General features: G+C 42.0%; 1 protein-coding gene across 1 annotated transcript in view; it reads left to right on the top strand.

Moving 5' to 3' along the window:
- Window positions 1-14,508, top strand: part of LOC126442767 (uncharacterized) — a 79,782-nt gene that overhangs the window by 49,882 nt on the left and 15,392 nt on the right. Inside the window, exon 3 of the mRNA XM_050090797.1 lies at window positions 12,901-13,056. Coding sequence (XP_049946754.1) covers window positions 12,901-13,056 — 156 coding nt within the window. The remainder of the gene's footprint in view (window positions 1-12,900; window positions 13,057-14,508) is intronic.

The following is a 14,508-nucleotide window of genomic DNA, read 5'->3' as shown; positions in this document are numbered from 1 at the left end:
GACACAAAATCCCCAAGATTGGTAGTCATTTACAGAAGCTCGAAATTTACCGCGGACTTCAATGCGAGATGCCTATAGCAATTTCCACAACGGAACTTTGTCTCGAAACCTGGCAGAACAGCCAAAGAGATTCCGGTCGTATGTGAAATATGTTAGCGGCAAGAAACAATCAATGCCTTCTCTGCGCGATAGCAATGGAGATACTATCGAAGACAGTGCTTCCAAAACAGAGTTGCTAAACACAGACCTCCGAAATGCCTCCACAAAAGAAGACGAAGTAAATATTCCAGAATTCGAATCGAGAACAGCTGACAACATGAGTAACGTAGAAGTAAACATCCTCGGAGTAGTGAAGTAACAACAACAACGCTGTACTACTGTACATATAAGTAAATTTTTTTTCTCCATTTGATTTTTCGATAAACTTGAGTAATGGATGTTCTACTTTCATTTCTTTTTTGTTTCATGCCATTGTGTTAAGAAAACTGTAAACGAGTTTCAATGTGAAAATTAATGTTTATGTCAAGTGTCAAGCAATATTGTAATAGAATTGAAATGTAACAAATGTTGAAACTATTGTAAGATGTTTAAAATTGTAACTGTGCGTCTGATCCATACGTAGGCAGTGTGTTAGGATATGTAGAATGCAAAACCTCGGGTGAATACCCTGTCTGTAAGGGAGCGGTAAAAGGTGGATGGCAGGCGAGCGCGGGAAAATGCACGCGGGCACTGTACGGCACAACGGGCTCAGCAGTAGTAGTAGGAGTCTGGCACTGGTTTGAGCAACACGTTCTGGAGCGAGGAGGCTCTCCTGGAAGACGTAGTTTCATTGAGCCTCGGGTATGCCGTTCCAACGCCCATACAGCACTAAATGGAGAAGCATTGCGACGCTAAAAAGAATTAAAGTGCCGATACGTCAAGAGCCATAGCTGTGGTTGTATGTGTGCTCTGTGCCTCGCCATCTCGCCGCCCGCCAACCGCAGCATCGATACGAACAGGTTGAAACTTTTAGTACTGTATTCGTATGGACCAGTGTTACTTTTGTTCCACACTGTTCAATAACAACTTAAATTTCACCAGAACCGTCCTATCATTTAATTATCCTCACAACTAACCTAGATAGGATCCTTTCCAAATGTTGTGCAATCCGAGTGTCCCGAAATGAAAAATTAAACTTTGTGTTAATAATAATTACTTGCAGACCTAACTATGTAAAAATGGTATTTAAATGAGCAGGAAATAAGATAAAAAGAGTAGTAACTCATATATTGGAAATCTTGAGTCCATAATGATATCAATAATCAAATTTTTTTATTACAGTAAACATAACAGATTCAGGGTCTCCCCCCTTTTTTTTATTCATTTGAATTCTCAAGTGCTCTAAATTGATTTGACCAGCAAAAGTTAAAGCCAATATAAAAGCCAAAATTTATCAGTGTTTTATCTTTATCAAAACTGACATTGTATGTGTGACTCGAAAGTGCTATTTCTAGGGTAACCTATGCCCGATTTTAATCAGATCAATAGACAGTACGAAGTTTTGTAGTAAACTTTATAGTGTAGTGTTATGTACTCATGGTTTTTCCATATCAGTACAGAAAGTGAAATTATCAGTTCAATAGATTTTCTGGTTCTAAAATTCTACTATATTATGCAGTGTTACTACTGGTTGCGTTGCACGAATATCTGTCATCTTGTACAGGGAAGAAACTCAGTTAATGCCTAATTAGGCTGGCGACCGTATTATTAACAAATTGGTAGCATCTTCTGTATTGCTTTTTGTCCATCCTGACGTGTAATTGCATTTTGAACTTACTTGATGTATCATTGTTATTACAGAGTGGGTGTAAGTCTGATTTGCCACCATTCAGGTACACGCGGTAAATATCTATACGAAAAGCCTTTCTCATAAAGTGAAGCCCGTTAACTTACCATAGTATAGGCTTTAAGGAGTATCGTGTGCCCCACACGCACGTTGCAGAAGCAACTTTAAATCACTTAATAAAAGCAAGTCTTCTGCTCCAGAGTGTATACCACTTACTTTCCTTTCAGAGTATGCTTAGCTCCATACTTAAGAACCATATACAACCGTTTGCTCGACGAAAGATCCGTACCCAAAGAATGGAAAGTTGCACAGGTGACACCAATATTCAAGGTAGGTAGTAGGAGTAATGCACTAAATTACAGGCCCATATCGTTACCGTTGATATGCAGCTAGATTTTAGAAAATATATTGTGTTCGAACATTATGAATTACCTTGAAGAAAACTGTCTATTGACACACAGTCAACATGGGTTTAGAAAACATGGTTCGTGTGAAAGACAACTAGCTCTTTATTGACATGAAGTGTTGAGTGCTATTGACAAGGGATTTCAGATCGACTAAGTATTTCTCAATTTCAGGAAGGATTTTGACGTTGTACCAGACAAGCGGCTCGTAGTGAAATTGCGTGCTTATGGAATATCGTCTCAGTTATTTGACTCGATTTGTGATTTCCTGTCAGAGAGGTCACAGTTCGTTGTAACTGACAAAAAGTCATCGAATACAAGAGAACTGATTTCTGGCGTTCGCCAAGGTAGAGTTATAGGCCCTTTGCTGTTCCATATCTATATAAACGAATTTGAAGGCAATCTGAGCAGCCGTCTTCGGTTGTTTGCAGATGACGCTGTCGTGTATCGACTGATAAAGTCTTCAGAAGGTCAAAAAAAACCGCAAAACGATTTAGAAAGTATACCTGATTGGTGCGAAAAGTGGCAGTTGACCCTAAATAACGAAAAGTGTGAGGTCATCCACATGAGTGCTAAAAGGAAGTCGTTGGTTAAGCGATAAATCAGTCTAAGTGCCGCAAATTCAACTAAATACCTAGGTATTACAATTACGAACAACTTAAATTGGAAGGAACACATAGAAATGTTGTGGGGAAGGCTAACCAAAGACTGCGTTTTGTTGGCAGGACGCTTAGAAAATGTAACAGAGCTACTAAGGAGACTGCCTACACTACGCTTGTCCATCCTCTTTTAGAATACTGCTGCGCGGTGTGGGATACTTACCAGATAGGACTGACGAGGTACTTCGAAAAAGTTCAAAAAAAGGCAGCACGTTTTGTATTATCGCGAAATATGGGAGAGAGCCGGCCGGGGTGGCCGAGTGATTTTAGGCGCTTCAGTCTGGAACGGCGCGACCGCTACGATCGCAGGTTCGAATCCTGCCTCGGGCATGGATGTGTGTGATGTCCTTAGGTTAGTCTGGGGCACTGATGACCTCAGCAGTTAAGTCCCATAGTGCTCAGAGCCATTTCAATCATTTTTTATGGGATAGAGTGTCACAGAAATGATACAGGACTTGTGCTGGAAGTCATTAAAAGAAAGGCTTTCTTCGTTGCGACGGAATCTTCTCATGAAATTCGAATCACCAACTTACTCCGCAGAATGGGAAAATATTTTGTTGAGACCGACCTACCTAGGGAGGAACGATCACCACGATAAAATATTCTAAATCAGAGCTCGCACGGAAAGATAGGTGTTCATTCTTTCTGCGCGCTATACGAGATTGGAATAATAGAGAATGGTGAAGGTGGTTCGATGAACCCTCTGCCAGGCACTTAAATGTGATTTGCAGAGTATCCATGTAGATATATATGTAGATGTAGATTTAGATGTAGATTAATTAACATTTGCTCCTCAGATTCCGTTTTGTCTGCAGCTGTAGGAGGCGGTTACAAGATCGACGTGTGATTGCATGGGTGAAATTAACACATGTTCGTTTACAACGTTCCTCTAGTGAAGTTTGCAGAACTATCAACATAAGCTACTTGTTATTCCGTCTCAAACCGACAGTTGCTCATCTGACTCAACAAATCTGCTCGTTGACAAGCTTCATAGCTAATGATGTGGTGCAGGTGTGGCCTCGCGGCGTCTGTGACGCTTGTCTGGCAGTGTTCCAGGCTTGGTCGTACCTCCTCCCCCCAGTTCTACGCGTCCGTCGACGTCTGAACAGTCACGTGTGGACGCTTTAGGCTGTGTTGTGGGCGTGGCCACTAGTAGCGACGTCTGTCTGCATGTGTGGCGCCAGCTGTCCTCCAGTCTGGAGAGACTCGGCTGTCGCTGGAGCAGTGCGACGACAGCGTGGTCTGTGTGTGTGTGTGTGTGTGTGATCACCAGCAGTCCCGAACGCTTTTTTTTTCACCAAAGTGTGTTTCTGAACATGTGGCTTCACCTTTTTATGGAAATAAATTTACTATTTCGGTTGGATGGACAACTATCTAAAATGTTCAGTAACTTTTCCTTTTGTAAGTCAATATTCTTTCTATGGATAGAAATTAAAATGTTTCTTTCAATATCCAGAGACAGTTTTTCTCACACACTTATATATCACATAAGAGTATACAGCCAACCTTTCACGTTCATTGCTCACACCTAGCCCATGTTAATTCTTGACTTATACGGAACTGTTTCGAATTGTTGTTTTTAAAATGGATTATTCAGCGACTGTTATTAGTGAAGCGAAGTAAATCCAGTAAACAGATAGTGATTTCCCGTGTGATTCAGAGAACGAGTCAGGGGATGTAATGCACACAGTCTACACAGTCAAAATAAGCAGTACCTGAGAATATCTTAGCCGGCCGCGGTGGCCGAGCGGTTCTAGGCTCTTCAGTCCGGAGCCACGCGGCTGCTACAGTCGCAGGTTCGAATCCTGCCTCGGGCATTGATGTGTGTGATGTCCTTAGGTTAGTTAGGTTTACTCAGTTCTAAGTCTAGGGGACTGATGATCTCAGATATTGTCCCATAGAGCTTAGAGCCATTTGAACCATATTTTGAGAACTTCTTCAGCCAAAATTAGACCTTGTAGTAGAGAAACTATATCAATGAACTTTATCTACTGGTATCAGTACCATTTGCAATGCCAAGGTACCGTGACCTCATGTAGAAAATGATAGTATACATGTTAGTTGAAGGGAGAGGGTATTCTCAACGGCTGGCTATCACATGTTGTGCTGTGCTTGGTTTTTGGGTGCTGTCCTGTTCGACTATTTGAGAAGTGCCGAGAATGAGTTACAGGCTGAGTAGGCCTGCTTCCCGTGTGCAGTGTTTCCCAGAAACACTCTCAGGGTTTCAGTAGGTCGTTGATCCCCTGTGTGAAACAACTCCTGCAAGGCTATATGCACGACTGCTTGTTAAGTGACGAATGATACACATTCCAGTCATAAAACAATGTTGTTTTCTTGAATAACGGGTAAAAGGTAGAATATCTCGTCGAATAGAGTACTACTATTCTTCTTTACTACCTTTTTAGTATTTTGATATACGTCCATTTCAAGCGCTTTCCAGACCAAGTAAGATCCCGCTGTAGAAAAAGTTATGGAAATGAGATATCTACCATTTCCGGAGCTGGCCGTGCAAATAAAATGTGCTGAAAGAAAAGGTAACTCTTGAAGATGGTATTATTTAAGGTACGCAGCTGTTCACCAGTGTCATCAGTCCGACACAGCCAGGATATGACGGTGCTGGAACTGACAGGTGATGGACCACATTTATCGACTGTCGCTCGAGACAGGTCTGCCTTTCACTCGTAGAAGTATCGATAGTTAGCTGTAAGGGCTGCTCGTTGGTGACGGTCAGTTTGTAGACATTACTCTGTTAAACTACATGTATATGAAAAGTGGTTCTTTAGGTTTTGGTGTTAAGTGTCAAAACAAGGGGTACGTGCACTACCGTGTGAGTACGGCATGAGCCAGTCTGCTGTGGACACAAAGCTGCAGTGCCCAGCAAAGGCTCAGACACAGTGGTGTGTGTAGTCTGCAGGCGGGAGCCTGTACGGGTTGCTGTGAGCCTGTTCACATACAGTAACGTTTAAAGTTGTTTAGTTGCCTCTGCGGCTGACGACAATGAGACACCTTTGAATAGTGTCATGCAGCATAAAGACGACGACCAAGTAAGTCACTTACGACGGACACCACGAGCAAGGTAGCGTATTGCAGAACCGTTCGAGGAGGGCGGCAACATCTTCACAGTTTTCAGTTGCTCATGTTGATCTGTAGAATTTTCTTTGTGTAGTAAAGCAGACAGAGTAATCGCTATTCACACCTCAGTCTGTTGCATACTTGTGTGTCACTTTTCTTTCTACGTGCAAGCCTAATGTCAGTAACTTTCTCAACATAATTCTTTGTTCTCAGTAAATCGAAACAGTACACGGAAGATTTTGAATTGCTCTAAAGGCACGTTATATGAGAGAATAATGGGTCGCTGTCAGGGCTTGTATGGAAGATGAAAACCAGGTGGAGGAATCATCGGTGCTCCAGTGTATGGCTGCTCACACCTCTCGCAGCCTGAGACCACCTGACTGCACCACAAGCCAGGAGTCGCGGCGGCTCCGGCTGGTCCCGTAAAACTGAGTCTTCCCACCTCATTTCGTTCTCCTCTCTGCTCACCCGTTATATAAAGCTCGTGCAGTACTTGGATATATTCCCCTCTGTGACACACAGAATAAGATGGTTTACTGCGTCTTCAATTAACAGGTATCCCACCCTTGTCTGCCTGTCTCTATTGCTCTATGGTTTTATTATAGCCACCCAATGAGTACCACAGACTTTCGTCCTACTGTGGCACGTCCTATGGCATTATCTATCCTACCTATTGTTGTTGCTATTCCACCTTTGATAGTCAGAACATTAAAAGTCTCCGAGACCAAAATTTCTTTTTTTTTTCCTGCACCATGTTACAGTTACATATGTCTGTACAAGTGTAATTGCCACATACACTGATAAATCGTCATTTATTTTTCAACGAAATTTTAATATTTACGTAATGTTTTATGTGCTATTTGAGATACTGGAAATGTTGTCTAAGGTGACACTATCTGCATTCCCTGAACCAATTTTAACAAACTTATAGCCTGTATTGTAAATCATTTAGTGTGTTTCTCTTTTATTCAATAAAGATCAATATGAAACAAATTGAAACAATGAACATATTACAATTGCTGTTTACGTTCTTGAAAAAAATTTAAAACAACACACGTAAATGTATTTCTCTACATTACTCCAGACTTGTCCTGCACGCTTTGGGATATGACACGAGTTCTTAAGTTTGAGAAAGTTTTTATTAATGGTAATCTTTTTACTAACAGTAATCTTTGTGTACATTTTACAAATTATCTTGATGTATATTAGGTCCTTGGCGTAATTCGTGATCTTCACCCAGGTCACTGCCTCATACTTCCCACACTATTGGGTGTCTGTTTGACACACATACAATGTTCAGTTTTCGGGCTGCAACCGTCTTTCAGTGTCTGATTCCCCTCCCCCGCCCCCCCGCCCCTCCCGCTCTCCCTCAAAAATTATACTTAGCATCACGCTCAAATTTTATACACCACAGGTGCCTACGATTTAAATAGTAATTACAATGAGATACATCAAACCGCATACAGGCAGAATTATTTTTACTTCACCCAGTGTATTGATACAGTGCTTTTATATTTTTCGTTTTGCCATGGCTCATTATCCCATGTTCATCCTCCTCCCCTTGTTTCCATGCAGGCCTTCTAGACGTCAGTTTAACATGGAATTTACCATTCATGTCTACTGTATGTGGAGGACAAACTTCATTTTATTTCCGTAGCAAGTCCCCAGCACAGCTGACAGACAGCAATATCATCGCACACACACACACACACACACACACGGTGTTAGTTTTTCCATGACTGGAGAATGACACAGCTTCCTTTAACTGCTTCATGGTTTCATGTGTGCTTACAAAGAGAGGATGCTCGCTTGAAAAACACTTACTTTTCTGTCAACTGTATTTCTTGGATGTCATTTAGATTTATGTGATAATACTGTTATAACAGGTCAATTTCAAACTTCCACAGCCTCTTTCTGTCGTTAAATCATGATTTTCACCCTCCTGCACCGCCTGATGTACTGAATTCCTTCTCATACACAGCTTGAAACATCTTTTCGACCATTTCACTATCTGCCAGTCTTTAAAACATGCTTTCAACGCTGTCTGATGATCGAAGTGTCACATTAATTACATTAAAATTTCTTTCACAACCAGAACAGTGTCGTGCCTGTCCAATTGATATGGACGTGTTATCATTCTCAGAGTAGCCGAATGACCTGAACTGCGTTCCACTTGGTTTGTACACAACCACATAACATAACTGTCTTGCAGTTTGTCTGCTCTCTTTCCGATACAGTCATTTCACTATACAAAATGATTACCACAAGAGACCACTGGAGAAAACTGCCCTTCACGGCTATTATCCATATGAAAACCAATACCACAATACCGTAAATAACAAGAAATCCGTAACTAGAGGTGACAGTCCTCAATGCTTGTCAACTCAAGTTGATCACAATAGATGACATTTGAAACAGGCAAGATTCAGCTTCAAACGACATGCATTTGTGCTGGACTGGGATCCAGGAGTCCAGTCCAGGCACTACTGTCTCTGCTAAATAACCACGATAGATCTTGACAATCATTTTAACTACATGTACCAGCGTGTGTGAATGTTCAAACATTTTGTTGCATAAAGTTTTGTTTTGGGCAGGGATTGTGAATGAAGCACAATAAAATGGTACGAATCGAAATTTTTCGCCACTAGAGAGATCATGAAACTGAAATGATTACATAACAACGTGTTGCCTTAGTGCATTTCGAACCCAGCACATATCATCGTTGTTTCCTAGCCACGTATAGACGTACAATGTCGATTTACTTCACCACTAGCGAGATATGCTCCTGTCTGACCTAGAAATTAGGCGAGGAAAAATTCTGCGCCGACTGGGACACTTAACACTGTACATGCTATCACGAACTGACGTGCCGTCCGTTGTGGCCGAGCGGCTCTAGGCGCTACAGTCTGGAACCGCGCGACGGATACGGTCGCAGGTTCGAATCCTGCCTCGGGCATGGATGTGTGTGATGTCCTTAGGTTAGTTAGGTTTAAGTAGTTCTAAGTTCTAGGGGACTGATGACCATAGATGTTAAGTCCCATAGTGCTCAGAGCCATTTGAACCATTTTGAACGAACTGACGTCACACGAAGAGGTGTTCACTGTGAAACAGTTTTTCACCTGTAACTAGGAGTGTAATTTATAAATCTGAAATGATTGAGAGTCGAAACCCGCATCAATCGCTGTTGTTGACATTGCATGCAGAAACATTAAAAAAACATAATAGCTTTTCACCTATGATTTTCAGTGCAAATGCCACAACCTGAAATCACCCAATAGAAATTTATGTACCCGACCACTGTTTAAAACCTTACCTGCGCTTTTAATTGAAACCTGGATGACTTTGGTATGTTGGGAACAACACAAAACGATGGAACTGTTTTGTCCGAAAAGTGTAAGACATGGCAAAGGGATGTCTGAGTTGGACTCCCAGGTCAGTACCAACGTTTTCAACATTTCAGGAATACGTCCCCTGTCACTTTACATGACAACTGGTTCAGTAATGAAATAAAGTTTCTGGTATAAGGAAGGTTAATGGTGAGCTTCCACTTGCTGGACTTCTGCCTCTGTCATGGCCCAACCTACACTGACTCTCCTCCAGTAGGTAGTGAAGGCACGTCGTGTTTATTGTAGGTTAGGAAGAAAAGTGCAACCTTAAGTCGTATGAGAGAAGTTAGCAGAGCTGAAGAGGGCCTGTTCGTAGGTGTTAAGTGTTTGGCTGATCGGTGACTCGAACGCAGACCTTATGCATATGAAGCTAGAGTCATTTCAACAGACCACTGAACTACTCTCAGTGCTGTACCATTGCTCTGCAGTTAACAAATGATGCTCCTCATTGGATGAGCATTCTGTTTCGCTGGAGGTTCATTCTTTTCCTTGTTAATCCATATCGATGTTCACTAATTACCTCAGCTACTCAGTGTGTGCTTTCGACTTGATTTTGTAATCGCTGAAATAAAACAACATAACGGTCAGCTGCACTACTGGCATTATCGTAAGATGCAGAAATTTCTGCAGGAAGTGTTGTCTCCCATCTGAGCAGCTGTGACTTTATAAGAGTTTATGGTTACACCAGTACTGGATCATACAAAGTAAACTCGGCAACAAGTATCAGTCAAATTTCAGAACGTTCTTCAGATAATGTTGTCATATTTATAACTGCAGTAGTGTGTAATTGTGTCAAGGGCAGTTAATTATTTTCTAGTGTTTTATTTTTTTGGTAGAGGCTTATAATTTTACTAAGAGAAGAGACGCATTTGGTTTATAAGGAAGTTAATCATAAACAGTCACTATTGTGTTCTGAGAATGGGTCCATTGTTATTCTGGTAGTCTCTTTCCTTTTTTATATTTTCAGAAGGAATTTATTTTTCAGTGTGAGGTGGTATTAAGCTACTAAGCAACTTCGTTTATCCAAACTAATAGGTTTTTGAAGCTGTCATTCGATACTATAGTTTCTTCTGTTATTATTAACACCATCGATCTTGGCAAAGACGAGGCTTGTCTTCAGTAAATGTAGTTTACATATCACAGATGATCACTCCGGATAGATTCCACGTGGAAAAATGTACCAAAGGCTGTAGGGGTGTGGAAGGAGGCCTAGGAAAAAGTATCATGCAATTGCGTAAGAAAGTGCACAATTTTTTTCTCATTTAGTATACTACATTGATACATGTAGCCTAAAGAGGTATAATTAACTAGAACAAGGAGATCCATGCATAAGGTCGTAGAGATTTTGCTTGATGTGTTCTCATACAGGCTGGCATAAAAGTATATTTATCAATCGTAATTTTTTATTTGAAGCTCTAAATTATTCTTGAAGTGATGAATTATTTTTGAAGGTAATAAGGATTGTTGTTTACGCAATCGACAACGGTACACGAATTCAAATTCAAATGGCCCTGAGCACTATGGGACTTAACTTCGGAGGTCATCAGTCCCCTAGAACTTAGAAATACTTAAATCTAACTAACCTAAGGACATCACACACATCCATGCCCGAGGCAGGATTCGAACCTGCGACCGTAGTGGTCGCGCGGTTCCAGACTGAAGCGCCTAGAACCGCTCGTCCACAACGGCCGGCAGTACACGAATTATTTTGTGCATGTATGTGGTAAATGTGTCGAAGAAATCACATCGGAAAATAGTTTTCCCATTTCGATAGGATTGCTTTCATGTGATGGTTTATCAGTATAGCCCAATCGATTATTGGCAAGCCACCAATCAACTTTCGTGTGACAGTTGAATTAAATGGGAAATGTTGAGGAAGAAAGAAGAAAAGTAATTTAGGGTTAAACGTCCATCGATTGCAAGACCTTGAAAGACTAAGCAGAATCTACAGATCCCAAATGTGGGGAAGGAAATCGATAATGCCCTTTCAAAGGAAAAGTCTCAGCATTTCTGTTGATCGATTTAAGGAAATAAAGGAAAACGTAAATCAGGATGGCCTGGTGGACATTTGAACCATTGGGCCTTGGCTTTATAAAAAGAAAATGTTGGTCCTGAGAAAAAATGTCAATTAAAGGCTAATGTGAGCCCTGAGAATGTAACAGTACGCATCTGGTGTAATGAAGGTCTTTTGAGCTAAGAAATGCTTCCCAGAGGTATGTACGTAGTAATTACCATCTGTTGTAATCGTGGTTGGCTGCGAAGATTTTCATTGTGTCATTTGAAACTGTAGTATGTGCACATCAAACTAAAGGAGGAAAGTAATTATGATTTTTATCGCCTCTGCGTCTCTTGTCTGGGACGACCATTGGTGTTGTTTTATACTCCGTCACACAGAAAACCTTTCAAGCCATCATTTCAGGTTAGAACATGTCACTCCCAGCAACTGGCAAAATAATTCGTTAATCAACGTCTCCTTGTGTGCAGTCAAGAACGTTGCTGCGTGCAGGCTTAGATTCCCACCCCACACAGAACTTTTCGTAGTTATTTCCACTTCAGACATGTGCACATCTCGTTACAGGTGAACTAAGCAGATGTTTATCGTGTATTTGGTGCTAGAAAACAATGATAGGAGTAGGATTCAAATCCCAGGAGAGGAAAAAAATTCTTTGTCTCAACATTTCAGATTGTCATCTCGCTACCAGCGAAATATTTGGTATATTACGTATTATTGTGCTTAGTTAACAGTCCTATTAGGTGCTGGGTTGAATCCTCAACGAACACACAACTTTATGCTACGTCATTTCAACATGCACACACAGGCTTACCTGCGGCTGATACAATATTTAAGAGCTTTCGTACTTAGTTAGAACAGTTGCTAGATTGGAGTTGTGGATGCTAGACTAGTACAAAAGTTTTCGTCATGTTATTTAAAGTTGAAACTTAGTTTCTAAAATGTCATTTATTTAAATAAATAGAGTTTATAAGCGCTGAAGACTCTTCTAATTATAAAATGTTCCGTAATATTCACATTATCGTGATAGTCTCATTGTGGACTCACAGTGTTGCAGATCCGTTTTTTCAAGTGGTGCCTATAGTAACCATTTTGTAGAGTGAAATGGCTGTACCAAAGAGAGATCAGAGGGACTGCAAGACAGTAACACTATGTGGGTGCCTACAAATTAGATGCAGTGGAATTCAGTCCGTTCGGATAGTTTTGAGGGTGATGGTACCTGAAGTGACCTGTCCCGTAACTCTGTAATTACGTTTTGTGCAAGTGTTGGCTGTTGTATGTACCTTCTGGCGGCACCTGGGTTTGAACTACCTGTTGGATGGTGCTGTGAGTGACTGATGTGGGGAGCTCAGATGGTGCGACTGATTGTTATTAGCTTACTGGTAATTCATTTTTATTAAGTAGAGCGCTATCCCCGTGTTCGGCGCGTCTCGTCTGCCAGTGTGTGGACGGTCCCTCAGCAGTGCTGGCTACCGTGAGCCACCCCCAGGTCCCCACGAGGACACGCCAGCCAGCTCACACTCTGCCTCTTTCTGTACTGCAGCGCACCAGCCGCTACGCAGCTGAGGCCCACCGCCACCGCCACCGCCACCACCACCACCACTGCCACCACTGGCGGCGCACCCCGCCAGACACCTGCTGCGGCCGCACTGCCCACGTCTCCTCCACCTGAAGAAGCCACTGTCCCTGCCATCCTGTGGTGAGTAACCCCCCCCCCCCCCTTTACACATTAGCTCTACATTGTGGAAAAGGTGCAAAAATAAAAAAAATGAAATGTAATGGCTCATTCTAGATTAAAAGGGAATCAGTAAGGTGAAACGTAAGGGAAGATGAATAATGGGATGGTATCCAGAGAACCAGGGACTTGTATCATAAGAGAAATAACATTGTAATACGTTGGTAGGGAAAAGAGTGATCTGTTGTGAACATTTCAGTGATTTACTCCCATCACCATCAGTAAAGCAACCAACATTAACTCAGATGTGTAAGCCAACGTCAAACACAGAAAATCGAGTCAAAGAGAGTATGAGAGCTGTAACTCTGTATTTAAAAGGATGTAAACATTTAAAAATTATGGGGTGTAGGAATGCTGTAGCAGGCAGAAGAGTAAATGTAGGTTTGAGACAATTTAGGGTCGTTGGTAGAAATGAGAAAGAAGAAATAATCCTAGAGTTCTTGATTAAATTTGTGCTAGTAACAAGAATTAAACTATTCAAGAATCAAAACAAAAGCAATAGTCAGAGGAGAAGGTCTGTACTGCCTAACCTCTTCAGGATCTGGACCACGTTGATTGCACCATTGTATAACAGGTAGTCCAAGCAACCACAGCCCCTCCAGGGGGTCCACAACTCTTTTATGGATACGTTCGTGGCAAGCACTGGACCCCGAGCTGGTGCACCCCTCTTTCCTTTCCAGTCTGCATACCTTCCCTTTTCATGTCCCTTCCAGTCCCCATTCCTTCCCCCCCCCCCCCTCGCCTCTTCCCTGCAACTTCTCCTTCTCCCCTTCTCCTCCTTGTTTTAGGTTTTGCGCCTACATCCGGAGACTGACACTTTTGAACGAATGAAGTGGTTTCTCTTTTCTCATCTCTATAATGTAAAGTCTCTATCCTTACTTTATCCTTCTCTTTCGCTGATTCTTCCCTTTACCTTCTCCGCTGCGGCGTTTGAGAAATTTTACTTTCTTTCCTGATCTTTGTTCATCCCTTTTTCTTTCTTTCCTCCCTGTGCATCTGAAGACAAACCCACGCGTTCTCATACGTAGCCAGTGACGGGGTGACGCGTAATTCCCCACCTCGGGTAGACAAGTAAGACACATACGTACCACCTGGTAAAGGCCAGACCCAGGGAGGGGTGATTACTTGAGCTGGTACCTTCCAAACTTGCCGATTGTTCCCTCCGTCCGTTTCTTGGGAGGTGTGAACTGAGGTGTGGACAATCATTACGGCGGAAGTGCCCTCAGAGAGGGCCCCCACTAGGAAGGAGCACGTCATCGGAGACGCCAGTAATCGTGGGGGATATTTCCGCAATTGTTCCTTCTACTTCAACAATTTCTGTCCACAAGAGAAAGCTGGATGTCTCTCAGCCATAGAAAATTCTTCAATCAGTGCCAAAGTTCCTAGTTGTTTCTCGGTATGACGGTCAAGACTACT

The sequence above is a fragment of the Schistocerca serialis genome, unplaced genomic scaffold (assembly GCF_023864345.2).
Source record: "Schistocerca serialis cubense isolate TAMUIC-IGC-003099 unplaced genomic scaffold, iqSchSeri2.2 HiC_scaffold_1406, whole genome shotgun sequence".
In the NCBI taxonomy this organism is placed as follows: domain Eukaryota; kingdom Metazoa; phylum Arthropoda; class Insecta; order Orthoptera; family Acrididae; genus Schistocerca; species Schistocerca serialis.
The sequence above is the reverse complement of the archived record's forward strand: the minus strand, read 5'-3'. Positions and strand labels throughout refer to the sequence as shown.